Source organism: Hylobates moloch, unplaced genomic scaffold, assembly GCF_009828535.3.
Source record: "Hylobates moloch isolate HMO894 unplaced genomic scaffold, HMol_V3 SCAFFOLD_12, whole genome shotgun sequence".
NCBI classification, from domain to species: Eukaryota; Metazoa; Chordata; class Mammalia; order Primates; family Hylobatidae; genus Hylobates; species Hylobates moloch.
Window position 1 is genome coordinate 24,061,798 of NW_026652287.1, and position 27,516 is coordinate 24,089,313.

Consider the following 27,516-nt stretch of genomic DNA (forward strand, 5'->3'; position numbering starts at 1 on the left):
TAGTTGAGACTCTTAAGTTGCAAGTGACAGAAACCCAATTCAAACTGGCTTGAGTAAAAGAGAGGGATAAATACATTTCAGAGGATTAAGTCAGACTTCAGGCATGGCTGGCTCCAGGAGTTTAAATGATCTCTTCATCTCGTCTGTGCATAAACCACACCCTCTACTGAGATCTTGCCACATACTCATCATTTCATGGGCACATGCATGAAACACTTTACAGCCAGTAGGCACTAAAATAAGCCTAGAGATGGGTAGTTCTCATGTACAGTAAATACCACAAAAATTCCTGGTAATGATAATAAGTATTAGTAATTATTAAGCTTAACTGTGTGGCAGGCTCTGTGCTCCATGCATTATCATATTTATTCCTTCCAATAATCACAGGACTATAATGAACCCCTATATTAGTCAGGATGATACCAGCTGCTGAAACAAAGCCCACAAGTTCAGTAACAGCACGATAGGAGCTTCTCTCTCACTAATACAGTAGTTCAGAATGACTTTTCTGGTTGGCAAGTGGAATTCTGGGCTCAGTTTTTGTCCAGCTGGGGCTCTGCCATCCTCTAGGGCTTTGAAGTCTTCTACATACAGACAACAGACTTACAAAAGGCAAGTGGAGACCGCACAGTCACTTCTTAAATACCTTGGCCAGGAATAGTCTGCTCATATGCCATTGGTGAATGCAAGTCACATGGTCCCACCTAGATGCAAGGGGAACTGGGAAATGTAGTCCCTGTCTGGGCAGCCGCATCTAAGGACAACTTTGCACTATGAAAAAGGAAGCAGAATGTTGGTGGGCATTTGCACTTTCTGCTATATCCTCTTTTTATTGATGAGAAAACTGAAGCCCAGAAGGGCTAAATGACTTGTTAAAGGGCCTACAGCAAATAGACAAAAGAACTCTAAATCAGATCTTCTAACTCCTAGTCTTTTCTCCAGTATACCTGCTGTTTCAAACAGCTGTTGCTCCATTTTTACAGAAATGTATGTATGTAGTCATTTGGGGTTGAGGCTTCCATTGGCCTAAAAATCTTTCTGATTTCTTTCTTTCTCTTGAACTGAGTTTGCAAGATGATGCTGAATACAGGTGAGGTGTAATTCCTTGAAAGATGGCGGTGAGATTTCTGATAGTGATCTTAATTTAATTCAGCCCTCACCTGGAATTCTGAAAGCAGCCCCAAATAATAGTAATAGCAACCGTGACAATAATAATAACTGCATTAACTCATACCAGGCACTGCACTAGGCACCTTGCCTGGATTATCCTGTTTAATCCTCTTAAGAGCCCTAAGAGGTAGGATCTCTTATCATTCACATTTTATGGAGAAGGAAATGAAAGCACAGAGAAGTCAAGTAATTGTACAGGGTCACACAACCAACGTAATAAATGGCGGGGCCAGGATTTGAAGTCAGGTCTCTGGCTCCAGAGCCCCCACTCTTCTAGCCAGTATGTGGCTAGAAGCGAGTGCTCTGTTCCACCCTAACCAGCCACACCTGGGTCTCCTGTCTCCCCCATCCCAGTGGCTGCCTGAAAGTGCAAGGTATGATGTGCTGTCAGGGAACCAGGAGAAGGCAATCGCCACCTTAAAGAGGATAGCGACGGAAAACGGAGCTCCCATGCCGCTGGGGAAACTCATCATCTCCAGACAGGTCAGTGCCTGGACCAATAGACTCTGCAACGTGCGTATCGGGGTGCATGCAGGAGAGTGTGTGCATATGGAGTAGGGCATGCATGCGTGGACACACGTGGGTGTGTGTACCCAAGGTGGGGTGTGTGTGTGCACATGGAGCAGATGAGGGCCCAGTAGACAGGACCTGCAGGGGTAATTTGGCAACTCCAATCTGTATTTTCACTGCCAAGTTCTAAAAATGCTTCCTGGAGAATTTCACCAGTGATTAGAGAAATGTAACATCTGCTAATGGGTCCTGTAACTACTCCTCAGCTTTCAGCACAGATGAAGTCTGACTAGCAAATGAGATTGATTGGCAAAAGCTGTGCAATAAAACCACATTAGGAAGGAGTGTGCTTAGATCTAGGGGATCAAACCGCACCCTGTGTAGATGTTCTTAATGAATCGTGCCTCACTCCACTGGTAACACCATCAGGGAGTCCACCACAGTGAAACTTAATGAGCACCTACTGTATGTAGGCACCAGCATTGCACACATGGGGAGAAAAGATTCGGATTTAAGGCTGCAGTCCCTGCCCTCAAGAACCATCCAAGCAGATTGGAGAAATATGACAAATACCTTAAGCAGACATCAGATTCTATAAAGAAATTACCTTTTAAAATAAAGTTATATTTCTGATTCTTTTTATGTTATGCGAGAAGAACTGAATGGCATTTCACCAGGTTGGAAGGAGGTGTTTGGTCTGACAACATAGAGTCCAGGGGACCTGCCCTAAATCCACAGGGGCAGAGCAGGAGGGATTCCTCAAGAGGTGCAGAAGCCTATTTGGTTGCCTTTGGGGAGCGATCCCTTCCATGGATGAGGGAAAGCCAGGCTGGTCTCGAACTTCTGGCTTCAAGTGATCAACCTGCTCCGGCCTCCCAAAGTGCTGGGATTACAGGCACGAACCACCACACCTGGCCATAGCATACATTTTTTAAAGAACGTTTAAAGCAAAGTTTGATAAATTTGTAAATTATGTAAAATTGGCCAATCGGTCATTTAGCTAATCAATCTTTTGGTAAATTGGCCTTTGGTGAATTAGTTTCCCAGCACGTTAACTGTTGCCACCTAGACCTAGAACTGGGGAAGGCGCATGTGTGTGTGTGAAATGGCTGGACATGCTTTGGACTGGTTTTCTGCTCGCTGGGTCCTTGGATCTGTGCTGAGGTCTGAGGGGCTAGGAAGGAGGGATCTGCTTCCCAAGTCCAGGTTTCCAGGTTGGAGGGCATGAGATCCATCCTGTGGGGATCATGCCCCTGGACGTGGCTGGGTTCTGGCTGGAGGGGCTGGGAGGCTGCGTCCTATAGATTTGAGACCTGGGTTCTCAGAGCTCCAGTGTCCTACTTACTAGAAACCTCCCTCCCAGCCTGGGTGTGCACTAGTCTCAGGCCACCAGCCCATCTCCCATGCATCTGTAGGGGACAGAATAAACACGATGTCCTTGTTTTGAAACAGGAAGACCGAGGCAAAATGAGGGACCTTTTCACACCCCATTTTAGATGGACAACTTTGTTGCTGTGGTTTATATGGTAAGAGCTGTTTGTTGACCACTTTGACCCCTTTCCACTCCCTGTGCCCTATTTTGGGTTTTGTTTTAATGCAATGGACAGATAGCACTTTCATTTCAGGCAGGATTTGCAAATTTCAGTAGTTTGAACATCATCCTCCTGATTTCCATCATATCCAGGTTATCATCTGTACGTACTATTATTTCCTTAATCTTTTTCTTTAACTTGACTGCTTTTAATCACCATGCAGGCTGGAGTGCAGTGGCGCTCTCCTAGCTTACTGCAGCCTTGAACTCCTGAACTCAAGCAATCCTCCCACCTCAGCCTCCCCAAATTCTGGGATTACAGTTGTAAGCCACTGAACCAGGCTTATAACTCTACTTTAAAAGAAAACACCTTAATTGCAAGTCACAGATAGAAGGCACTCTTAAAGAGAAATACCAGCAAAAGTAACTAGACAGATGGCTTTCAGAGGCAGTGAGCCTCTGTATTTAAGAGATAAAAAGGCTGGCTGGGCATGGTGGCTCATGCCCATAATCCCAATACTTTGGTAAGGCCGAGTTGGGAAGATCTCTTGAGGCCAGCAGTTTGAGACCAGCCTGGGCAACATGGTAAAACTCTGTCTCTACAAAAAATGTTTAAGTTAGCTGGGTGTGGAGGCATGCACCTGTGGTCCTAGCTACTCAGGAGGCTGAGGTGGGAGGATCACCTGAGCCCAGGAGGTTGAGGCTGCAATGAGCTGTGATCATGCCACTGTACTCCAGCCTAGGCAACAGAGTGAGACCCTGTCTCAAAATAAAAAGAGACAGGAGAGGGGAGGTGTTAAGGACTCATTAGCACATAAGTGAGACTGGGATATAATTTAAAAGGATTGAAAGTAAACTTAAAAGGTAATTTTTCTTTCACAATACGATTAAATATTTCTGCTATGTGGGCTGGTGTGGTGTCTCATGCCTGTAATCCCAGCACTGTGGGAGGCTGAGGCAGGTGGATCACCTGAGGTCAGGAGTTCGAGATCAGCCTGGCCAACATGGCATAATCCTATCTCTACTAAAATACAAAAATTAGCCGGGCATGGTGGTGGGCACCTGTAGTCCCAGCTACTTGGGAGGCTGGGGGATGAGAACCACTTGAACCCGGGACACAGAAGCTGCAGTGAGCCGACATTGCACCCCTGCACTCCAGCCTGGGCAACAGAGTGAGACTCTGTCTCAAAAATACGTGTGTGCGTATGTATGTGTATTTATACTATGTCAGTGTCTTCCCTGTAGCCCGTATTGCCCCTTGGGTACCACAGGGGTGGCATGTGGCACGTATTTTGGGAACCACTGATTTGGTCAACATGGGCATCCTTTTAAGTTCCAGTTCTGATCCTGTTGGACCTTTTCTTAAATAATACCCATGGAAGGGAGCTGGAGACAGAAGGCGTGGGTTGGGGGTGGTATTTGGAGAGTGTAATCACCTTCAACTCCACAATGAATTGGAGCTGCAGTCATCTTTCAAGTCCCTTTGCACCAATTCATGTACACAGCATTAACAGTGAACAAAATTGGCCTGGCTTAAGGCTTTATGTTCTTTTTTAACCAGTTCTCATTTTTCTATTCACCATTTAGCAAAGTGCTAATTAACAGGGAAGTGTCCCCAAGGTGGTCAATTACAGGGAAGAGGAGAAAAAAGCTTTGATAATATACAGAACGGCTCTAGCTCTGCCCCGAGTTCCTGAGAGCTCAATCAACTCAGCGAGCCTGCAGAATTTTTTAAAAGGATGGTGGGGGGTCAGAGTTGAGAATACCCACCTTTGAGCACATGTAATTTGGTCGGGCCAACACTCCTTGAATACTGAAGCGATTAATTAGAGACTAATTTTAGTGCATTATGAAAGCCACTACATTTGCTTGCACACATTGTAACCTAAGGAAATGAATCACTGGCTTCTGATTATGACTGAGTTTTCATATAATTATTCTACTGGATGAGAATGTTATGGTCTTGCAAACTTGCGTATTCTAGTTCCTGGGTCAGCCAGGAATTAATAAATGGTGTCATTCTGCTCTGAAATTCGAAAATCACACGTCCAAGTTGACGCACTTGACCCAGAGCCCTAAAAGATGTTAATGGGACTGTTTTCTTCCAGAGGTTGGTCCCATTGTTCCCCTATTGCCAGTTGGGTAGACAGCCTTGGAGGTGTTGTGTCTCTGGTATAGTATAGTTCTGTTACCAGAAAGGTGTCCGGATTGTCCGGATTCAGACCCCAAGAGAGGGTTTTTGGATTTCATGCAAGAAATAATTCAAGACCAGTCCATAGAGTAATGTGAAAGCAAGTTTATTAAGAAAGTAAAGGAATAAAAGAATGGCTGCTCCATAGGCAGAGCAGCCCCGAGGGCTCCTGGTTGCCCATTTTTATGGTTATTTCTTGATGATATGCTAAACAAGAGGTGGATTATTCATGCCTTCCCTTTTTAGACCATATAGGGTAACTTCCTGAAGTTGCCATGGCATTTGTAAACTGTAACGGCACTGGTGGGAGTGTAGCAGTGAGGACGACCAGAGGTCACTCTCATCGCCATCTTGATTTTGGTGGGTTCACAGCTGGCTTCTTTACTGCAACCTGCTTTATCAGCAAGGTCTTTATGATCTGTATCTTGGCCGACCTCCTATCTTATCCTGTGACTTAAAATGCCTAACCATCTGGGAATGCAGCCCAGTAGGTCTCAGCCTTCATTTACCCAACCCCTATTCAAGATGGAGGTGCTCTGGTTCAAACGCCTCTGACAGTTCTTGCTCTTTCAAAGGACACAGGATCACTTCCCTTTGATCATATCGTGATGCTTTTTTACCTACCATCTTCTTGCTCAAGGTCCCCAGTAAAGCCCCCAAAATCCCAGTGCAGCCCAAAGACTGGTCCCTGCTACTGTAGACATTGGCCCTTCCCAAGGGGGTAGGGAAAGGGGACTCGTGTTCCTCTGATCATTTCTTTACCTTTCTTGCTTTCTCCTGGCAGGTTTTCCAATGCATTCTCTTACTACGGGTTAGTTCTACTCACCACAGAACTCTTCCAGGCAGGAGATGTCTGCGGCAGTGAGTATCTTGGTTGTCTTTGCCAGCTAACTACTCCCACACCCTAGGCACATACACAGTCGTGCACACACTCCCACCCCAGGCTCTGCCCTTAAGGGACTTGGCCTTGTACTACTTCTGTGGTTTCCAACACGCTCTGTAGAAACCTGGACAGTCTTGTCGCGATGGAGCTAATCTCAGAGGAGCCACATCTTATGTCAGGGTTTGGGCTCTGAAGTTCGCACTGTTAAAAGATAAATCAAGACACACTACAGAAAAACAGAGGCAATTTTGAAGAGTTTATCTGAGCAGACAGCAATTTATGAATCAGTAGAAAAGAGCTGAAGAAAACAGAAACAGGGAACAAAAAGCAGGTGGGTTGTTTCAAAGTGACTTTCCTTATTGGATTAAAACAGAGCAGATTTTCTTGTCAGCCAGCTCGGGTAAACTAGGCCCCCTCACATGGTTTGCTGTGAATCTTCCTTTTTAAAATTATTATTATTTTATTTATTATTATTATTATTTTATTTTTTATTTTTGGTGGAGTCTTGCTCTGTTGCCCAGGCTGGAGTGCAGTGGCTTAATCTTGGCTCACTGCAGCTTCCACTTCCCGAGTTCAAGCGATCCTCCTGCCTCAGCCTCCCAAGTAGCTGGGATTACAGATGGCACCACCATGTCCGGCTAATTTTTGTATTTTTTTAGTAGAGATGGGGTTTTGCAGTGTTGGCCAGGCAGGTCTCAAACTCCTGACCTCAGATGATCTGACTGCCGTGGACTTCCAAAATGCTGGGATTACAGGTGTGAGCCACTGCGCCTGGCCTATTATTATTATTATTATTATTATTATTATTGAGACAGGGTCTCATTCTTTCACCCAGGCTGGAGTGCAGTGGCACAATCATGGCTCACTGCAGCCTCCACCTCCTGGGCTCAAGAGATCCTCCTACCTCAGCCCCCCAAGTAGCTGGGACTACAGGTGCAAAAAGAAATAGAATGTTAGTTAAATTTATTTATTTATTTATTTATTTATTTATTTATTTATTTATTTATTTATTTATTTATTTATTTATTCATTCATAGCAAAGAGGCTGAAAAGTTGCAGGCCAGGCGTGGTGGCTCGTGCCTGTAATCCCAGCACTTTAGGAGGCTGAGGAGGGTAGGCTGAGGCCAGGTGTTAGAGACCAGCCTGGCCAACATGACAAAACCTTGTCTACACTATAAATACAAAAATTAGCTGGTATCTGCTTGTAATCCCAGCTACTCAGGAGGCTGAGGCAGGAGAATCGCTTGGACTCAGGAGGTGGAGGTTGCAGTGAGCAGAGATTGCACCACTGCACTCCAGCTTAGGCGACAGAGTGAGATTCCATTTCAAAAATGAAAAAAAAAGAATTATATTTGGGAGTAAAATATTTTGATTTCCTTCAGGGTCTGCTATCTGTTGAATGATGTTCTACTAGAGTCAAGTTGGAATTTGGTATCTGATTGCCACGAAGAGTCTGTTTTGTTGGTCTTACGATCTTTGTTTTAATGTTAATGCTGGTCAGTTGTGCCTAAACTCCAAAAGGGAGGGGGATAAGAAGAAGGTGTGTCTGAACCTCCTTCCCATCATGGCCGGAATTCAGTTTTTCAGGTTTCTCTGGGGTCCCCTTGGCCAAGAAGGGATTCGTTCAGTAGATCGGGAGCTTAGGATTTCATTTTTGGTTTGCAGTTAAGTTACTCTTAGCTGATTTCAGTTTGCTCACCTAGGACCCCACAACACTGAAGCTGTCTCAGACTAATGGCCTCTCAGTTAATTTTTTCTAATAGCATTTCTTTTTCTTTTTTTTGAGACAGGGTCTTGCTCTGTTACCCAGGCTGGAGAGCAGTGGTGTGATCATAGCTCACTGCAGCCTTGACCTCCTGGGCCTAATAGTATTTTAAGGTGAAAATTTAATATAGGTTAAAATTATGGCTGGGTATGGTGTCTCACACCCATAATCCTAGCAGTTTGGGAGGCAGAGGCAGGAGGATCACTTGAGGCCAGGAGTTCAAGAACAGCCTGGACAACATGGCAAGACCCTGTCTCTACAAAAAATTTAAAAAATTACCTGGGCGTGGTGGTGTGCGCCTGTAGTCCTAGCTACTAGTTGGGAGGCTGCGGCAGTAGGATTGCCTGAGCCCAAGAGTTCCAGGCTGCCGTGAGCCGTGATTGTGCCTCGGCAATCCAGCCTGGGTGAGAGTGAGACTCTGTGTGTGTAAAAAAATAAAAATAAATAAATAAAATTATCATTGCAAATCCCCTAAGGAGCCCTCACGAAGTACAGTACTCAAAACTTTATGGATATGATCCTGTGCAATAATTCTAATGTGCACATTAAGTTTGAGGACCAAGTTGGCTCTCCACCACAGCCACATAACGGACTCACCCGGGAAACTTTTTTTTTTTTTTTTTTTTGAGACGGAGTCTCGCTCAGTTGCCAGGCTGGAGTGCAGCGGCGCAATCTCGGCTCACTGCAAGCTCCGCCTCCCGGGTTCAAGTGATTCTCCTGCCTCAGCCTCCCGAGTAGCTGGGACTACAGGCACCCACCACCATGGCCAGCAAATTTTTTGTATTTTTAGTAGAGACGGGGTTTCACCATGTTGGCCATGATGGTCTCGATCTCTTGACCTCGTGATCCACCCACCTTGGCCTCCCAAAGTGCTGGGATTACAGGCATGAGCCACCATGCCCAGCCGGGAAGCTTTTAAACAGTGCCCAGACCCGTTTAATCAGGACTTGGGAGGGCAGGTGGAGCCCAAGCATTGGTGAGTTTTAAAAGCTCCCCAGGCGATTCTAGTGTGCAGTTGGAGGTGGGAACCTCTGGACAAAAAGAAACAAATGCAAAGAAAAGTCTATAAGCTTTTTTATGTCTGTGCTTTTAAGCCATTCTGACTTTTAAGATAACACTAAATTCTCAGCATTGAACTCAGATTAGAGGATAAAAGAATCAAGTTCCTGCTTGTGTTCGGGGTTTGCCCAATTATCTTTTATATTAGGCCTCTATAATCGTAGTTAATAGTTTTGTTTATTGGTATAAGGATTGAGTGAGGTAGTGGAGTCCCATCTCACTGCGGGGGTGTGGGAGAGTCTGTGTTAAATGCTCTGCTGATGTGCTTCAATTGTAGAGTCAATCACAGGGTTTGGTACTGATTGAGCACAGATTGCCTCTCCTAAGAGTAGAATGCTTAAGCTAAGCATCCTAATGCTTAAACTAAGGATTCAGGGGAATGTCGTAAAACAGGGGTTAGCAACCTTTTTCTATAAAAGGTCAGGTAGTAAATATTTTAGGATTTGCAGGCCACATAACTCTGTTGCTTGTAGCAGGACAACGGTGGACAGCATATTATTAAATTAAGTCCAGCCTAAAGCTACCTCCTTGCATATTTTAAGTTCAGCCTAAAGGTTTCTCCATACATAATGAGTTGTATGAACTGTAACCTAACTGGATGTGTGAACAGACTGTAATCTACTCTTGTGCCAATCGCTGATTTCCGCCACTCAAAAGCAGTCAACTGACCAGGCGTAGTGGCTCATGCCTGTAATCCCAGGACTTTGGGAGCCGAGGTGGGAGGATCACCTGAGGTCAGGAGTTCAGGACCAGCCTGGCCAACATGGCGAAACCCCATCTCTACTAAAAATACAAAAATTAGCTGAGTGTGGTGGCACATGCCTATAATCCCAGCTACTCAGGAAGCTGAGGCAGAATTGCTTGAACTGAGGAGGCCGAGGCTGCAGTGAGCCGAGATGGCACCACTGCACCCCAGCCTGGGCAACAGAGCGAGATTCTCTCTAAAAAAAAAAAAAAAAAAAAAAAAGCAATCAACTGTTCAAACTCTATTCAAATAAGGCAAACACTGAGCTGTAACCAGTCCAGCAATTTCTGTATCTCACTTCCGTTTTCTGTTACTTTCCTGTTTCTGTCCATAAACCTTTAAACACTTGGCAGTACCAGTCTGTCTCTGACCCTATTCTGGCTTGGGGACTGCCTGATTCACGATTTACTGTTTGTTCAATTAAACTCTGTTACATTTAATTTGTCCAAGGTCTTTCTTTTAACAATATAAATGAACAAGCATTGCTTGTGTTTCCATGCAAATTTGAATTTTGGGTCATTTTTATGCCTCATTATTTCTTTTTTATATGCTTTTATTTTTCCGTGATTACAAACACAACTGAATATCAAATGCACAAAGTAAGAATTATATGGGGAAAAAAAATCAGATACATTCATATATATATCACCTTTTCAAGGCTATTTCCATCCAGAATAACCTTGGTTTGCCAGGGCCAATAGAAAGAAGTCACAAAATCGCCTTTAGTCAAATTCGTGTGTTTGCTTTCTTCTATAATTCCAGTACCTCCACCATCAACGACTTGAGATAGCTGCCAAGGTGTTATATAATCAGTGCCAGTGTCTTCATTCATTCTACAACGAAGGCTGTCACTTCACACTTGGAAGGTTGCACGGCGGCCAGGCAGAGGCGCTCCTCACTTCCCAGACGGGGCTGCCAGGCAGAGGGGCTCCTCACTTCCCAGAGGGGCGGCCGGGCAGAGGTGCTCCTCACTTTCCAGACGGGGCTGCCGGGCAGAGGCGCTCCTAACTTCCTAGACGGGGTGGCAGCTGGGCAGAGGTGCTCCTCACTTTCCAGACGGGGCTGCCGGGCAGAGGCGCTCCTCACTTCCCAGACGGGGCTGCCAGGCCGAGGCGCTCCTAACTTCCTAGATGGGGTGGCAGCCGGGCAGAGGTGCTCCTCACTTCCTAGACGGGGTGGCGGCCGGGCAGAGGCGCTCCTCACTTCCCAGACGGGGTGACGGCCGGGCAGAGGCTGTAATCTTAGCACTTTGGGAGGCCAAGGCAGGCGGCTGGGAGGTGGAGGTTGTAGCGAGCCGAGATCACGCCTCTGCACTCCAGCCTGGGCAACTTTGAGCACTGAGTGAGCGAGACTCCGTCTGTAATCCCAGCACTTCGGGAGGCCGAGGCGGGCAGATCACTGGAGGTCAGGAGTTGGAGACCAGCCTGGCCAACACGGCGAAACCCCGTCTCCACCAAAAATACAAAAACCAGCCAGGCGTGGTGGTGTGCGCCTGCAATCCCAGGTATTCGGCAGGCCGAGGCTGGAGAATCACGGGAGCCCGAGGCAGGGAGTTTGCAGTGAGCCGAGATTATGGTGCTGCACTCCAGCCTGGACAACAGAGGGAGGAGGTCAGAAAGAAAGAAGAAAAGAAAGAAAAGAAAAGAAAAAAGAAAAGAAAAGACAGAAAGAAAGAGAGAGAGAGAAAGAAAGAGAAAGAAGAAAGAAAGAGGAGAGAAAGAGAGAGAGAGAAAGAAAGAAAGAGAGAAAGAGAGAGAGAAAGAAAGGAAGGAAGGAAGGGAGGATGGACTCATTATTTCTTCTTCTTTTAATTTCTAAAAATCACTTAAAAAAACATTTTTAGCACATAGGTCGGGCAAAAAATAGACAAGGGACCAGATTCGGTCAGAGTTTGCCAACCCCTGTTGAAAAGCTCTCTCTTAAACCTGGGTGGGAAAGTAAAACTGTAGAACAAGCCCACAGCTGGAAATTAGGAGACCTGGGTTCCAGCACCAAGTACCTGTGTCATTTTGGGCAAGTCATTTACTTAGTATGTATTTTCTACATGCCAGGTACTGGTCTATGTGTCAGTGTCCAAGAAAGCCAGAGCTGGACAGAAGTGAAAGCAGTGAAGGAAAATTTCATTTAGTAACAATTGCAATAGGAGGAGAGAGACCTCAGTATAGAACTGGGCTCCTTTCTGTGTACGCAAGTATTGAAAGTGGGGATTTATAGCCAGGGAGCAGGGTGGGGGAGTCAGTGGATGGAAAATTACTAAGAGGAAATGTCAAGGATAAGATGGTTTCTGGTTAAACTGACTCGATAGGATTATTGCTGGGCCAGGCTCACACTCGTAATCCCAGCACGTTGGGAGGCAAAAGTGGGAGGATTGCTTATGCTCAGGAGTTCGAGACCAGCCTGGGCAACATAGTGAGACCCCATTTCTACAAAATGTAGAAAAAATTCGCATGCCTGTGGTCCCAGCTACTCAGGAGGCTGAGGCAGGAGGATCGTCTGGGCCTGGGGAAGTCAAAGCTGCAGTGAGCTGTGATCACACCATTGCATTCCAGCCTGGGCAACAGAGCGAGGCCCTGTCTCTAAAAACATAAATAAATAAATAAATAAATAAATAAATAAATAAATAAATAAATAAATAAATATTTAAAAAGGACTATTGCTGAAGGCAAGTGTAGGGGAGGAAGCATATCTTTCCTTCTATTCATCCTGGTTTTATGACTGAGGCCCCTATAACAAAAGACAGATTAAGAAAAGCATATGAACGTATTTCATCTAAGTTTGATATGGCATAGGAGCTTTCATAAGGAAAGGAAGATCTGGAGAAATGGTTAAGCCTGAGTATTTTTGTGCTAGATTTGATGAACAGTGGAGAGTCGTAGAGAAATATGACAGGACAAAGAGTGACTTAGTGGTAACAAACTGGGGGAAAGTCAGCAAGGCCTCTTCAGATTCTTTTCTGTCCCTGTGTCTTTGGAGATAAGGATGTTCTTTTTCTCTGGGTATAGGCAGGGCACCTCTCACCTGAGGGTTTTATGATCTGCTTCAAAATAAAGTCATAAAATTGCCAGGCATGGTGGCTCATGCCTGTAATCCCAGCACTCTGAGAGGCTGAGGCGGGCAGATTGCTCAAACTCAGGAGTTCGAGATCAGCCTGGGCAATATGTTGAAACCCTGTCTCTGTCAAAACTATAGAAACTGAGCCGAGCGTGGTGGCGTGCATCTGTGGTCCCAGTTACTTGGGAGGCTGAACTGGGAGGATCGCTTGAGCCTGAGAAGCAGAGCTTGCTGTGAGACGAGATTGCACCACTGCATTCCAGCCTGGGTGACAGAGTGAGACTCTGTCTCAAAAAAAAAACAAACAAAAATCAGAAAATCCATCTGGGTTTTATGACCTGCTTCAGGGGTGAGGGGCAAAGGAAGGTCAGAGGCCCCTTCTCCACATGCTGTTTCTCCAATTATTTTGGCTTAAAATATTCAAAATGCCAAGGTACCATATTTGGGGGTTGGCATGTCCTGAACCCCATCACAGGCCAGAGTGATGAGATATCAAGGGTGGGGGGTGAGGAATTGGATCAAAAATATAAAAGGTGTGCATTTTTGCTAGACTGATTCAGTAGTATCTTGTCAAAACTAGACAGAGCCCAAGGGTGAGGATGAATTTTTAAAAGGACTCAGAGGAGCCTGACAAAAGTTTGGTTAAAATGGTGGGGGTTGGGGGGAGTGTGGGGGTTGGCTGCACGTGGTGGCTCACACCTGTAATCCCAGCACTTTGGGAGGCCGAGGCAGGTGCACCACTTGAGGTCAGGAGTTTGAAACCAGCCTGGCCAAAATGGTGAAACCCATCTCTACTAAAATACAAAAAGTAGCCAGGTACGGTGGCATGTGCCTGTAATCCCAGCTACTCAGGAGGCCGAGGCAGGAGAATTGCTTGAACCCAGGAGGCAGAGGTTGCAGTGAGCCGAGATAGCACCACTGCTCTCCAACCTGGGAGATGGTGTGAGACTCTCTCTCAAAAAAAAAAAAAAAAGAAAGGTTTTTGTCAGCTGAGCATGGTGGCTCATGCCTTTAATCCCAGTACTTTGGGAGGCTGAGGCGGGTGAATCACTTGAGCTCAGGAGTTCAAGACCAGCCTGGGCAACATGGTAAGACCCTGTCTCTATAAAAAATACAAAAAAGTAGCCTGACATGGTGTGCCTGTGGTCCCAGCTACTCAGGAGGCTGAAGTGGGAGGATCACTTCAGCCTGCAGGTGTGGAGGGTTGCAGTGAGCAAAGATTGTGCCACTGCACAATCCTGTTCCAGCCTGGGCAACAGAGTGAGAGCCTCTCTCAAAAAAAAAAAAAAAAAAAAAAGAGAGAGAGAGTCTTTGTCATTAGAATACGTCAGTGAATTCTAATTACAAAAGACAAATATTTCTGCCCTATGGGCTTATATTTGGGGGGAAGGGGAGACAATAACATAATGAGAAATTACATAGTATATTACAAGGTGATAGATGAGTTAAAGGAAAAATTTTAAACAAAAGGTAAAACATGCCTCTCATACAAATATAAAATTAATGCATGACAGATTTCAATTAACTCATTAATTAATAAATGAATCAGTTAAGAATTACTTAAAGTCTGAGTTTGACCTATTTGCAAGCTGACAAGTTAGCCTTTCACAGTTCCCACAGGTGCTAGCAGAAGACACAACACTCCTGGGTCAGAGACAAAAGACCATATTACTCATAGCAATTGCAGTAGCCAGAGTATCGGCATTTTCCTACACCGGTTCCTCAAGCCCCCAATCCCCCAGGGTAAAATGAAGAGAGGCAGGCAATACCAACAAAAGTATTGAGTTGTGTAACAAGAGAAGATCCCTGAGCTTAGGGAACCCCAATCTTTTATACTAGACAGTAAGCATGCCTGTCCTTTGCTCTGGAGAGAGACGTTATATCATCGAAAGCCATAAGCAAACTACTGTTTGAGCCAAGGGGAGACATTCTCTTTCTTCCAAGGCTGTTTGCTAATCAAATATCCTTGAAAATGTAGTCCGGAACAAAGGTAGTCAGTGCGTCTACTCAGAACATGCAGAAATGTCAGAGACCCAAAGAGAATTGTCTACTAACACAAATAAGAGGGTACAACTGGTTCAAAGGAGAAGTCAAAGCAAACACATATACAGGCAATCAGAGATGCTGAAATGAATTTACAATTAGAGGCAAAACTGGTCAATATGTATAGGGCAGTCAATTGCATCACCACCAGGCACTATTTGCATTTTTATGTATTAGTACTAGAATCATTTACGTTAGTATCATTTTTCTACAACATAGCTCAAAGACAATGACAGGTGAAGATAACCTATAAAGGTACAACTACAAGACATTTTTGCCCATTTCAAAGTCTTTCACATATGCTTACTTCAGCAGCACATATACTAAAATTAGAACGATACAGAGAAAATTAGCATGGACCCTGCACAAGGATCGCATGCAAATTCGTGAAGCATTCCATATTTTTATGGATTGGATTAAGAAAAGATGGTACCTGTACACCATGAAACACTACACAGCCATAAAAAAAAGAACAAAATAATGTCCTTTGCAGCAGCATGGAGGCAGCTGGAGGCCATTACCCTAAGCAAATTAAAACAAGAACAGAAAACCAAATATGACATGTTCTTACTTAGAAGTGGGAGCTAAACTTTGGGTACTCATGAACATAAAGATGGCAACAAGCTCAGGTGTGGTGGCTCACACCTGTAATACCAGCAATTGGGAGGCCAAGGAGGGACGATTTCTTGAGACTAGGAGTTCGAGACCAACCTGGGCAATGTGGCAAATCCCCATCTCTACAAAGAATACAATAATCAGCTGAGCCTGGTGGTGTGTGCCTGTGGTCCCAGCTATTTGGGAGGCTAAGGTAGGAAGATTGCTTGAGCCCAAGAGTTCAAGGCTGCAGTGAGCAGTGATTGTGCCACTGCACTCCAGCCTTCCAGCCTGGATGACAAAGTGAGACCCTGTCTCAAAAAAAAAAAAGGTCAGGAATGTAGGGCAGAGAAAGGGGCAGTGGTTAGAGTTAAGTTTTAAATAGGATGGTCAGGGTGGCCTCAAAGAGAAGGTGAAATTCAAAGAAAGACTTGAAGGAAGTGAGGAAATTTATCATGGGGAGAGATAAAGGGCAATCCAGGAAGAGAGAGCAGCCAGTGCAAAGGTCCTGAGGCAGGCTCATGCCTTACTTGCCGAAGGAACAGCAAGGAAACCAGTGTGCTGGAGTAGAGTGAGTGGAGCAACAGAGGAAGAAGTAGAAGGTGGTATCAAGGTTGTGTTGAGTGCCAGATAATATAGGGCCTTAGAGATTTTTGAAGGACTTCGGCTTTTACTCTGTGTGTCATGGGAGGTCATTGCCGAGTTTTAAGCAGAGGAATGACAGTGATTTGACCTAGGTTTAAAAAGGATCCCTTTGACTAACATGTTGGAAATAGACCATGGCTGGATGGAGAGGTCAGGGGGGAAAGTGAGTACAAGCGTAGAAGCAGGTAGACTAGTTGGAAGGTTATTTTGGTAATCCAGATGAGAGAGGATGGTTGACGATGGCTCAAACCAAGATGGCAGCAGTATTACTGAACCGAACCTCACCCAGCACAGTAAAGCCAAACATCTACACTGAAGTTTGCAGTGAGAGAAAGGAGGGTGTTTATTTGCAGGGTGCCAAGCAAGGAGAAATAGACAGTTTACACTGAAGATCCGACCTCCTGGATGGCTTACAAGCAAGGGTTTTTAAAGGCAGGGGTACATTTTAGGAAAGTAGAAGTTATAGGCAAAATCATAGGTCAATCCATGGAAACTATACCTTGGTTTGGACCCTGAAACTGGGATATCTTGAAGATCAGGGGGCCTTACAGGTGGATTTAGAGATTCTTTGATTCGTAATTGGTAAAGAAAAAAAAGGGAGGCTTTTTCAAAAACTTGAGGTCAGCAAGAAGGAGTGTTAAGATTTTGCCTGTGGGCGTGACTCTAGGCCCCTTAGGAAAAGATTTATGATCAAGGGCAGTGGTCAGAGTTGGGTCCTCAGTTCTCCCTTATCTGAGGTCTACTCAATGGTGGTCAGCATTTTTCATCTGGTGGATTCTGGGTTTCTGAAACCAACTCAGGGACATATGTTAAGATGTTATCTTTAGTTTCTGTAGGGAGCCAAACATCCTGTGGCTCTAACCTCCTTGGGTGGCTATTATTTTAAGGTATTTTTACCTTCCTGTTTATTAAGTTCTTCAGTTACTTCTCAAGGCTAGCTAGGTGCCTGGTATTTCTCTTGAAGGGACTCAAGAGAATCCTTTATTTCCATGTTTGGGGGCGGTGGGCAGAAGCCTCCTGAGACAGGGTCCCTGCTCTGTCTCAGCAGTGATGAGATGTGGCCAATCCTATTCTAATATATTTTGAAGGTTGAACAGCTGATGGGTTGGCCATAGGGTATAATAAAAGAGAAGAGTCAAGGATGCCTCCAGGGCTTTCTGCCTGAGCAACTGGAAGGATGGAGATGCCACAACTGAGATGGGGAAAGTGTAGGTGGAGCAACTTTGGGGGACACTCACCCTCTCTGAGTCTTGCCTGTTAAATGGCTGGCTCAGATAGGGTGTGTGAATCAATTTGGACTGCTATAACAAAATACCTTAGACTGGGTAACTTAGAAACAACAGAAATTTATTTCTGTCGGTCCTGGGAGCTGGGAAGTCTGAGATCAAGGCGCCAGTAGATTCAGTGTCTGGGGAGAGCTCTCTGCTTTATAGACAGCATCTTCTTGTGGCATCCTCACATGATAAAAGGGGCAAACACTGTGTCCTCAGATGGCATAAGGGCTGGGGAGCTCCCTTCAACCTCTTTAATGAAGACACTAATCCCATTCATGACGGAAGAGCCTTCATGACTTAATCACTTCCCCAAAGTCCCTACCTCTTAATACCAACACAATGGAGATTAGGTTTCAACATGAATTTTGAAGGGACACATTTCAGACCATTTCACCTCTATCTTTAGGAGATTAGTCCCATAGTTTGAGAGTAAAGCAAGGTCAGGAAGGGAGCAATGTAGCATTCATCCTTCTTTATTAACTCTGCCTGGAACAGGGATGAGATCTTGTTTCCATCACCTCTTTCGCCATTGGGTTCCACTCCAATTTGCTTTCAATAAAAAGGTTGGGGTAGATGCTAAGGGACAGGAACAGGTGATAACCATGTATTAGTTACCTATTGCTGCATAACAGAATTACCACAAACTCCTGACCTACAGAAACTATGAGATGATAAACGTGTGTTGTTTCTTAGTGGCCTGAGACAGCACACACTTATCATCTCATAGCTTCTGTAGGTCAGGAGTCTGGACACAACTTAGCAGGGTCCTTTGCCAGGCTGCAATCAAGGCATCAGCCAGGACTGGAGGTCTGGGTTCTCATCTGGAAGCTCAACTGTGGAAGGACCCACCACCCCACCTTTGTTGGTTGTTGGTAGCATTCAATTCCTTGTAGTTGTAGGACTGAGAGCTTCAGATTCTTGCCGGCTGTCAACTGAGGCTGCCCTCTGCTCCTTGCCACCACATAGGCCACCCACATGGCCACTTGCTCCTTCACAGTCATCAAGGAAAAGCATAAGAGACAGTCCTGCACGATGGGCATTTCAGTCTTGTGTAATGCAATCACATACATCCTGTCACCTTTGCTGTACTCTATTGGCTAGAAGCAAGTCACAGGCCCCACCTACACAATCAAGGGGAGGGGATTACACAAGAATATGACTACCAGGAAGTGGGGATCATGGGGCCACCCTAGAGTCTGTCTGCCACTAAAGTGCCTACTACTTGCCAATTCTGGACTAAGCACATTCATACGCATAGCCCACTTTCAGTCTCTCAATCCCTTTGCATGGTGCTTTTATTTGCCCCAGTTTTATGAGGAAGCTCACACTTAGAGAGATGAAGCTGGAGCACTGCTGCTTGGTGTTCAAACCTGAATCTGTCTGTCTCTGAGTCTGGGCTCTTTCTATGGCATCTAAACTGAATCATCCCAGGGAAGGAGGTATGGGGAGCAGGAAGGTGTGATTCAAGACTCTGTATATGACTCCCCCTCTCTTTCTCTCTCCCAACCCCAGTCTCCAGTCGGAAGAAGGCCGTAGAGGCAAAATGCAGCCTGGCTTGCGAGTACCTGAGTGAGGAGGATTACATGGACTTACTGTGGACCACCCTCTCTGAGTTTCCAGGTGAGGGACCTGTGCAAGGCGAAGCTGTGTCAGGCAAGCCTGGGAATATGGCAATTGTTCAGCCGGTGGCTCTGTCTGCCCTACCTTGAAGCAAATCCCATTTTTAGTCAGTGAGGGACTTTGTTTTTCAATCCTTAACTATAAGTTGTCAAGAACTGTGAAGGGGCTGAGATGTTACCCTACTTGAAGGCTGCCAAGTTAAGCTGCCCAGTTTCATGCCTGCTGGTGGAAGACATGAGACTCCTGGGTCAGAGACAAAAGACTATTATAGCAAGCAGCTTGAGTAGTACCTTGGTGACTGTTTCCCTTGCCCTCAAGTCCCACGGGGATGATGAGGAAGGACCCACGTGGAGGCTACACGTGCAATGGATTTACAACACAGCTGGGGAACCCCAAGCTTAGGGAACCCAAATATTTTATAATGGCCTGCCAGAAACCTCCCTAAGGGAGACATCATCTTTATTATATTGGACAATAAGCCAACCTGCCCTTTGCTCCAGAGGGAAACAGTATCTCTATCTTTCGAGGTTGTTTGCTATACAAACAACTCTGACATGGTAGCCTGGACCAAAAGGGCAGCTGGTCCCTCTGCTCATAAGATGTGTAGAAATATGAGAAACCCATGGAGAATCATCCTCCAACACCAGGCACACTGGAAAGGAACAGTAGAGTGTCAAAAATCCAAACCTGCACGTGATGCAAAGGTGATCTATCTTTTTTCTTTTAAGAGGAATAATTATTACAACTACGATAACATCTAGTACTTATTGAGTGCCTACTGTATGCCAAGGCCTGTGTTAAATGTCTTACAGATGCAATCTTATTTAATCTTGTGAAGTCGTTTAGTTATTCCCATTTTACAACTGAAGAAACTGAGGCTCAGAGTGGTGACATAATTTGCCCAGTGTAGCAGAAACTGTTCCCGCAACTTGCAACTGCCAGGATTCTGTGCCTGAAGACTATCTCAGAAGGAATGAGACGTGTCTGTATCTAAAAGCAAGCAAGGTAGCTGGAAGTGCCAAGGAGTTAGCACCTGGGAGCAGCCTTTAAACAATACTGTGGGATTTGGGGGACAAATACCCCAGCATCCTTGCCCATCAGCAGGAAAACTCCAAGGCGCATGTTCTATGCTGGCTTTTGAGTCCCCCAGTGGAATTCAGCTCCAGTTGCCCACAGTAGTGGGCAACTGCTTGATACCCACCTTTTGTTAGTTGCTTTCCCTTCCCAAATTACTTCCCCACTCTCCTGCTGGTCCTTTCTTGGATTACCTCCCAAGTCGATGCCTTGCACTTGCATCCTTGTCTCAGGGTTTGCTTCTGGGAAAACCCAACTGCAATACTGAGTACCCCACAGCAGGCAGGGCTAAGACCTGTGCTCCCACCCTAGAATTCAGAGTCTTCAGTCCCATACTACACTGTGTCTTTCCTTTAAAACCCTTTCCCCACATAGCTTAGTAGGTAAGAACGAAGGCTCAGAAGTTAAACTTAACATTTGCAATCTCCATTTCTGTGGCTTTAGAAAAGTCACATTATGTGACATTTCTGTAACTGGAAGCAGTCACGATTTCTGTGATTTTATCTCTCCGAAACTCAGATTCTTCTTTATTTACTATGTGTATTGTTTTATTTGATTTTGTTCACTAATGTGCCCCAACTTCCTGGAACAGTTCCTGACACACAGTAGGTGCTCATTGACTGAATAACTGTGGAAAAATGCTATTCAATAAATTAATAGCATTTATTTTAGAGGATCGTTTTGATGACTAAACAAGATTATGGATGTAAAAATGGAGCTGGGCATGGTGGCTCACGCCTGTAATCCTGGTGCCTTGGGAGGCCAAGGCGGGCAGATCACCTGAGGTCAGGAGTTCGAGAGCAGCCTGGCCAAATGATGAAACTCCATCTCTACTAAAACTACAAACATTAGCTGGGCACGATGGCATGCACCTGTAGTCCCAGCTACTCAGGACGCTGAGGCACAGGAACCGCTTGAACCCAGGAGGCAAAAATTGCAATAAGCCGATATCACACACACCACTGTGCCCCAGCCTGAGTGATAGAGCGAGGCTCTGTCAAAAAAAAAAAAAGATGTAAAAATGCTTAGCTCAAATTCAGTTATTATTATTACTAATAAGCACTGTGCTATACTGCCTCTACTGAGGTAGAGTGTGTTATTTTTTAGGCCCATTTTATAGAAGAAGAAAATGAGGCTCAGAGGAGGTAAGGGACTAGCCCAAGACCACATGGCAAGTTAAAGGCAAAATGAGGCGTTAGAACCCACCCATTCTGTTCCCTGGATTCAGTGAATGCCACCATTCAGGCTCCTGCTGGTGCCTGGGTTAGTTGTCTATTGCCAGGTAACAAATCATCCCGAAAATGTAGTGGCTTAAAACAATGCACACTTATGATCTCACAGTTGCTGTGGCTTCTCTGGGTGTTCTACTTCAGCATATTTCATGTGGCTGCAATCAAGGCATTGGCCCAGGGTCTGTAGTGTCATCTGAAAGCTCAGCTGGGGCAGGATCCACTGCCATGCTTACTCATGTGGTTGCTGGCAAGATTGCATTCCTTGAAGGTTTTTGCACTGAGGGCCTCAGTTCCTTGCTGGCTGTTGGCCAGAGGATACCTTCAATTCCTTGCCAGGTGGCCTTCTCCATCAAAGCAAATACATGAGAAGGGCCAGGGAAAGAGAACACCAAGACAGAAGTTACAGTCTTTTATCACCTGACCTCAAAAGTGACACCTTATCACTTTTGGTGTCTTCTAGTCATTAGAAGTGAGTCACTAAGTCTAGTCCACCCTCCAGGGGAGGGGATGATACAGGCTGGTGGAGGGCATTGGGAATCACATCAGAAGCTGCCTATCTCTCCCCACTCCCCTTCCAGGTGTCCTTGTGACTCTGTGGATTATTGACCGCCTGGGGCGCAAGAAGACCATGGCCCTGTGCTTTGTCATCTTCTCCTTCTGCAGCCTCCTGCTGTTTATCTGTGTTGGAAGGTAGGTGATCTGCAGACCTAGTTATGAGTATGAGCACAGGTGGAGGTGTGGGTGCAGGTGTGGGTGCAGGCCCAGGTAGAGGTGCAGGCCAGGTGTTAGTGTAAGCCCAGGTGGAGGTGCAGGCCCAAGTGTGGGTATAGCTGTGAATAAGGGTACAGGTACAGGTGTGAGTGCAGGTGTTGGTGTATGCCCAGGTATGGGTGCAGACCCAGGTGTGTGTATAGACCCAAGTGTGGGCACAGGTGTGGGTATTGGCCCAAGTGTGGGTGCAGGTATAGGTGCAGGCCCAGGTGTGGGTGTAGGCCCAGGTGTGGGTACAGGTATAGGTGCAGGCCCAGGTATGGGTGCAGATGTGGGTACAGGCCCAGGTGTGGGTATTGGCCCAAGTGTGGGTGCAGATGGGGTACATGCCCAGATGTGGGTGTAAGCTCAAGTGTAGGTACAGGTATGGGTGAGGCTCAGGTGTGGGTGTAAGCCCAAGTGTAGGTACAAGTGTGGGTGAGGCCCAGGTGTGGGTATTGGCCCAAGTATGGGTGCAGGTGTGGGTGCAAGTGGGGGTACAGACCCAGGTGTGAGTGTAGGCCCAAGTGTGGGTGTAGGTTGTGGGTGCCGGCCCAGGTGCAGGTATTGGCCCAAGTGTGGGTACAAGTGGGGGTGCAGGTGTCAGTGCAGGCCCAGGAGTGGGTGCAGATACAGGTAAAGGTGTAGGTGCTCATTAGGACTGAGGCTCATGGCTGCCTCACAACTGGATAAAAGTTCAGGCCTAGGGAGGGGGCCTCTGATGGGGGTTGTAGTCAGGGGAGAACTTTGGCCCCAGTTTTGCTCTAATGATGCCAAATTTAGACTTTTGATATTATCTCCCAATGAGATCATAAATGTAGCTATTTATGTATATGTTAAAACTGTTAACTTGTTCAATGGAAATATTTCAAATAGACCCTGTTTTGTAATCCCGTTTTAACATTTCTCCATTTTTCCATTTGCCAAGAGCCTCAAAATATAGAAATGGCTTATGCCTCTATTTATCTCTGGGAGACCCCAGACCACACCTAGTGAGGAATCTGTGGGCCACCTCCTGGTGTGAGGAAGGTTGGGAGATGGAGCTTTGACCCTGAAATGTTAGTGTTCTGGGACATTTATGGGAACAATGGGACAGAATTATCCTAAGAATACTGAATAGTGGTTTACTTCCCCCAGCTCAGCTGGCCCCTGGCTCAATTCCTGCTCCACCCCCAGCCAAGTTCCTATCTGAGCTTTCCACTATTTATATCACTTCTCCCTAATCTTGTGCCCATCCTGGGCACCACAGGTGTTTCCCATCTCTCAGCCTGGTACTTTGAAGAATGACAAACTTATAAAAGCAGGACTGTCAACAAGATGATACTGAAATATGTGTGCCCGCATGTCTGTATCAATGAGCGTCGGGGAGGGGTAACCTTTGCCAGTTGCTAGGGCTTTGATACTGCCTGGGAAGATAGGACTACGCTGAAACAAGCAGACAGTCAAAAAATGCCATCATCTGCCTTTATCCTCCTCCTAGAAATGTGCTCACTCTGTTACTCTTCATTGCAAGAGCGTTTATTTCTGGAGGCTTTCAAGCGGCATATGTTTACACACCTGAGGTAGGAGGGGGTGTCTGTGAGCTGCTGGGGAACAGGCGGTGGGGGGAGAGTGGCTGTGGGGGATGCTCTGCTTCCAGAAACCATTAAAAAGAATGAGGTGGTGGGCACAGTGGCTCACGCCTGTAATCCCAACAGTCTGGGGGGCCGAGGCGGGAGGATCACTTGAGCCTGGAAGTTTGAGACCAGCCTGAGCAACATGGCAAGACCCTCTCTCTAAAAAAAATAAAATAAAAATTAGCCAGGCTGTGGTGGCGCACACCTGTAGTTCCAGCTACTCAGAAGGCTGAGGTGAGAGGATCACTTAAGCCCAGGAGTTGAAGGCTGCTTTGAGCCATGATCATGCCACTGTACTCCAGGATGGGCAATGGAGCAAGACCTTATCTCAAAAAAAAAAAAAAAAAAAAAAAGAATGGGGTGGATGTTTATGTATTGATGTGTATAGGATTTAAGATATACATACTACTGAATGGAAAAGGCACATTGCAGAATAATATGTATGATATGATACCATTTATGTATTTTTAAAATACTATCTATTTTCCATATGTATATTTTTGAACATATCTGGGAAGATACATACCAAAGATATCCCTAATGGTAGGGCCCTATGAGGAGAATTTTCCTGGCAGTGGGAGTAGATCAAGAGAGAATTTAGGTTTTAGAATTTTGATTTTTTACAAGGAGAATATATTTCTATATTGTTTATGTAATTGAGTGAATTGAAATATCATGTATAAATGCATATGGTATGCACTGAAAAAGTATGTGCTGAATAAGTAAGTGAATGAAGATATATGTGCTATATATAATCCAGAAAAAGCTAGAGGAGTATACAGAAAAATGTGACAAATCTTGAGTGTTGAGCTCCTGAATGAGTTTTACATTTTCCTCTTTATGTTTTTATTCTTTGCAAGCTTTCTACACTGAGCATTGCATTTGTTAAAACATGCTAGCTAATGTAACAGAGAACCCCCAAAGTGGAGTGTTTTGACACAAGAGCAGCTTCTCACTTATAAAAGAGCCCAGGCCAGGCACAGTGCTTCATGCCTGTAAACCCAGCACTTTGGGAGGCCGAGGCAGGTGGACCGCTTGAGCTCAGGAGTTCAAGACCAACCTGGCTAACATGGTGAAACCTCATCCCTAAAAAACATACAAAAATTAGCTGGGAGTGGTGGCACATGCCTGTTGTCCCAGCTACTCGGGGTGGGGCTGAGGTGGGAGGATCACCTGAGCCCGGGGAGGTCGAGGCTGCAGTGAGCCTTGATTGTGCCACTGCACTCCAGCCTGAATGACAAAGTGAGACCCTGTCTCAAATAAATAAGTAAATAAAATACTATAAAATAAAAGAGTCCAATATGGGTGTTCTAGGTTGGGAGACAACTTTCCTCTTCCAGTGATTTGGGGACCCAGGCTCCTCGCATCGTGTGCCTTTCTCGTCCAGGGATCTTGCCCCAGGGGACATTTGGCAATGCCTGGGAATATTTTGGATTGTCATAATGTGGCAGGGGGAGGCAGAAGTGCTACTGGAATCTCGTGGGTAGAGGCCAGGGATGCTGCTAAACATCCTACAATGCACAGCAACTACCCCCCCACCCCTGCCATGACAAAGAATGAGCCATCCCAAAACATCCATAGTGCCCAGGCTGAGAAGCCCTGGCTTAGGGCCATGGAGTCCTCCTCCCAGCCAGCAGACATGGGAAGGGAGAGGAGAAAACGCACCCTTCTTAATTACCTTGGCCTGGAAGATGCACAATCCCTTCTCACTTTGCCGAGGGAAGAATGAAGCACGTGGCCCCTACAGGGTACAAACTGAGAGACTGTAAACATTTCCATCTCTCTCTTTATGAAATCCATTGAAAACCTGTGACCCAGGCTTCAAGGTGAACTCATGAGAAGAAGGTGGAGAGCAACCCCTGAGTTCTGAACTTGTGGCAGTTCCTGGTGGAGGAGTCTGTGGGGAGCCCCCCAGGACAGAGTGGATCCCTTTACTGGGTTCCCACCCACAGCTCAGCCTCTTGCCCTAGTTCTGAGTTGAGCCTCCCATGCCCTTTGGGGTGAGGATCCCTGTCCCTTAAGGGCGTCACCAACACTGGAGGGATTTGCCCTGACTTCCGGCCTGCCCCTGGGGTCGGTCCTATCAGGCTGGAGCTGGAGCAGTGGGAGGAACCTGCATGTCCCCAAGCCCATATCCGGCCGCTGTGTTTCAGGTCTACCCCACGGCAACACGGGCACTCGGCTTGGGCACCTGCAGCGGCATGGCAAGAGTGGGTGCTCTCATCACTCCGTTCATCGCCCAGGTAGGTGCCGCCCCCAAATACAGAGGGGTGGGGGGTGACAAAACCCCATGCACGGCAAACAGTTACTACATGCCAACTGTCCCCAGAGCCCTCGGGGTGCATTCGCTCATTTTATCTTACCAACACACCCGAGGACAGAAGAAATATTGCCTGCAGATGAGAAAACAGAGGCTCAGGGGCTAAAATGACATGCCCAAGGTCATGCAGCTGGAAAGTAGACAATCCAGGAGTCAAACCCGGGTCTTCCCTGTGAAGAAAATCCTTGGGCTGCCATATGTTTTGCTTAAAAACAATTTGGATGAAAACAAGTGGGCAATTGTGAGCGAATTAATGCAAGAATAGAAAACCAAATACTGCATGTTCTCTGGGAGCTAGACATTGAATACACATAGACATACAAATAGGAGTAATGGACACTGGGGACCACTAGACTGGGGAGGAAGGGTGGGAGTCATGGGCTGAAAATTCCACCTATTGGGTACTGTGCTCACTACCTGGGGGATGGGGTCATTTGTACCCCAAACTTCAGCATCATGCAATATACCTGTATAACAAACCTGCAGTGGACCCCTTAATCTATGATAAAAGTTGAATTTTTTGGAGGGGAGGACGGAGTCTCGCTCTGTCACCCAGACTGGAGTGCAGTGGTGCGATCTCAGCTCACTGCAACCTCCGCCCCCCAGGTTCAAGCGATTCTCCTGCCTCAGCCTCCCGAGTAGCTGGGATTACAGGCGTGCACCACCATGCCCGGCTGATTTCTGTATTTTTAGTAGAGACGAGGTTTCACCACGTTGGCCAGGCTGGTCTCAATCTCTTGACCTCGTGATCTGCCTGCCTTGGCCTTCAAAGTGCTGGGATTACAGGCATGAGCCACTGTGCCTGGCCAAAAAAAAATTTTTTTTTAATGTTTTTAAAATTAAAACAAAAAATTTTTTTTTAATTTTTTTTTTTAAAAAAGGAAAGAAGGGTCAGGTGCTGTGTCTCACGCCTGTAATCCCAGCCCTTTAGGAGGCTGAGGCGGGTGGATCATTTCAGGTCAGGAGTTCAAGACCAGCGTGGCCAACATGGTGAAACCCCCATCTCTACTAAAAATACAAAAATTAACTAGGTGTGGTGGCAGGTGCCTGTAATTCTGGCTGAGGCACAAAAATCGCTTGAACCCAGGAGGCAGAGGTTGCAGTGAGCCAAAATTGCGCCACTACACTCCAGCCTGGGCAATAGAGTGAGACCCTGTCTCAAAAAGAAAAAAAAAGGAAAGAAAACAAGTACGCCGACATAATTTAGTGGAAAACAAATAAATATGCCAGTTCCTGCTTTTTGAATTAGATAATTAGACGTCATTGCAGAATTTTGCAACTCTTCGTGTGTCATGAAGCATTTGTATCTAGGGATCTTAGTAAGTCTTTTTGCTTTTTGAAAATCCATGTTTTTTTCTGTTTGAATCACTTTTTTATTGAGGTAGACGTCACATAACAAAATTAACCATCTTAAAGGGAACAATTCAGTGGCATTCAGCACAT

At 45.9% G+C, this 27,516-nt stretch overlaps 1 protein-coding gene and 1 non-coding gene across 2 annotated transcripts in view; both read left to right on the forward strand.

Annotated features, from left to right (window-relative positions):
• SVOP (SV2 related protein) overlaps positions 1-27,516 on the forward strand; it is a 98,962-nt gene that overhangs the window by 68,016 nt on the left and 3,430 nt on the right. The window contains exons 9-15 of the mRNA XM_032168769.2: positions 1,525-1,653; positions 3,133-3,206; positions 6,187-6,263; positions 18,974-19,081; positions 21,966-22,077; positions 23,618-23,699; positions 25,907-25,996. Coding sequence (XP_032024660.1) covers positions 1,525-1,653; positions 3,133-3,206; positions 6,187-6,263; positions 18,974-19,081; positions 21,966-22,077; positions 23,618-23,699; positions 25,907-25,996 — 672 coding nt within the window. The remainder of the gene's footprint in view (positions 1-1,524; positions 1,654-3,132; positions 3,207-6,186; positions 6,264-18,973; positions 19,082-21,965; positions 22,078-23,617; positions 23,700-25,906; positions 25,997-27,516) is intronic.
• On the forward strand, positions 15,248-15,354 carry LOC116479855 (U6 spliceosomal RNA). The gene has a single exon (XR_004251142.1). It is a non-coding gene; the product is annotated as a U6 spliceosomal RNA (small nuclear RNA).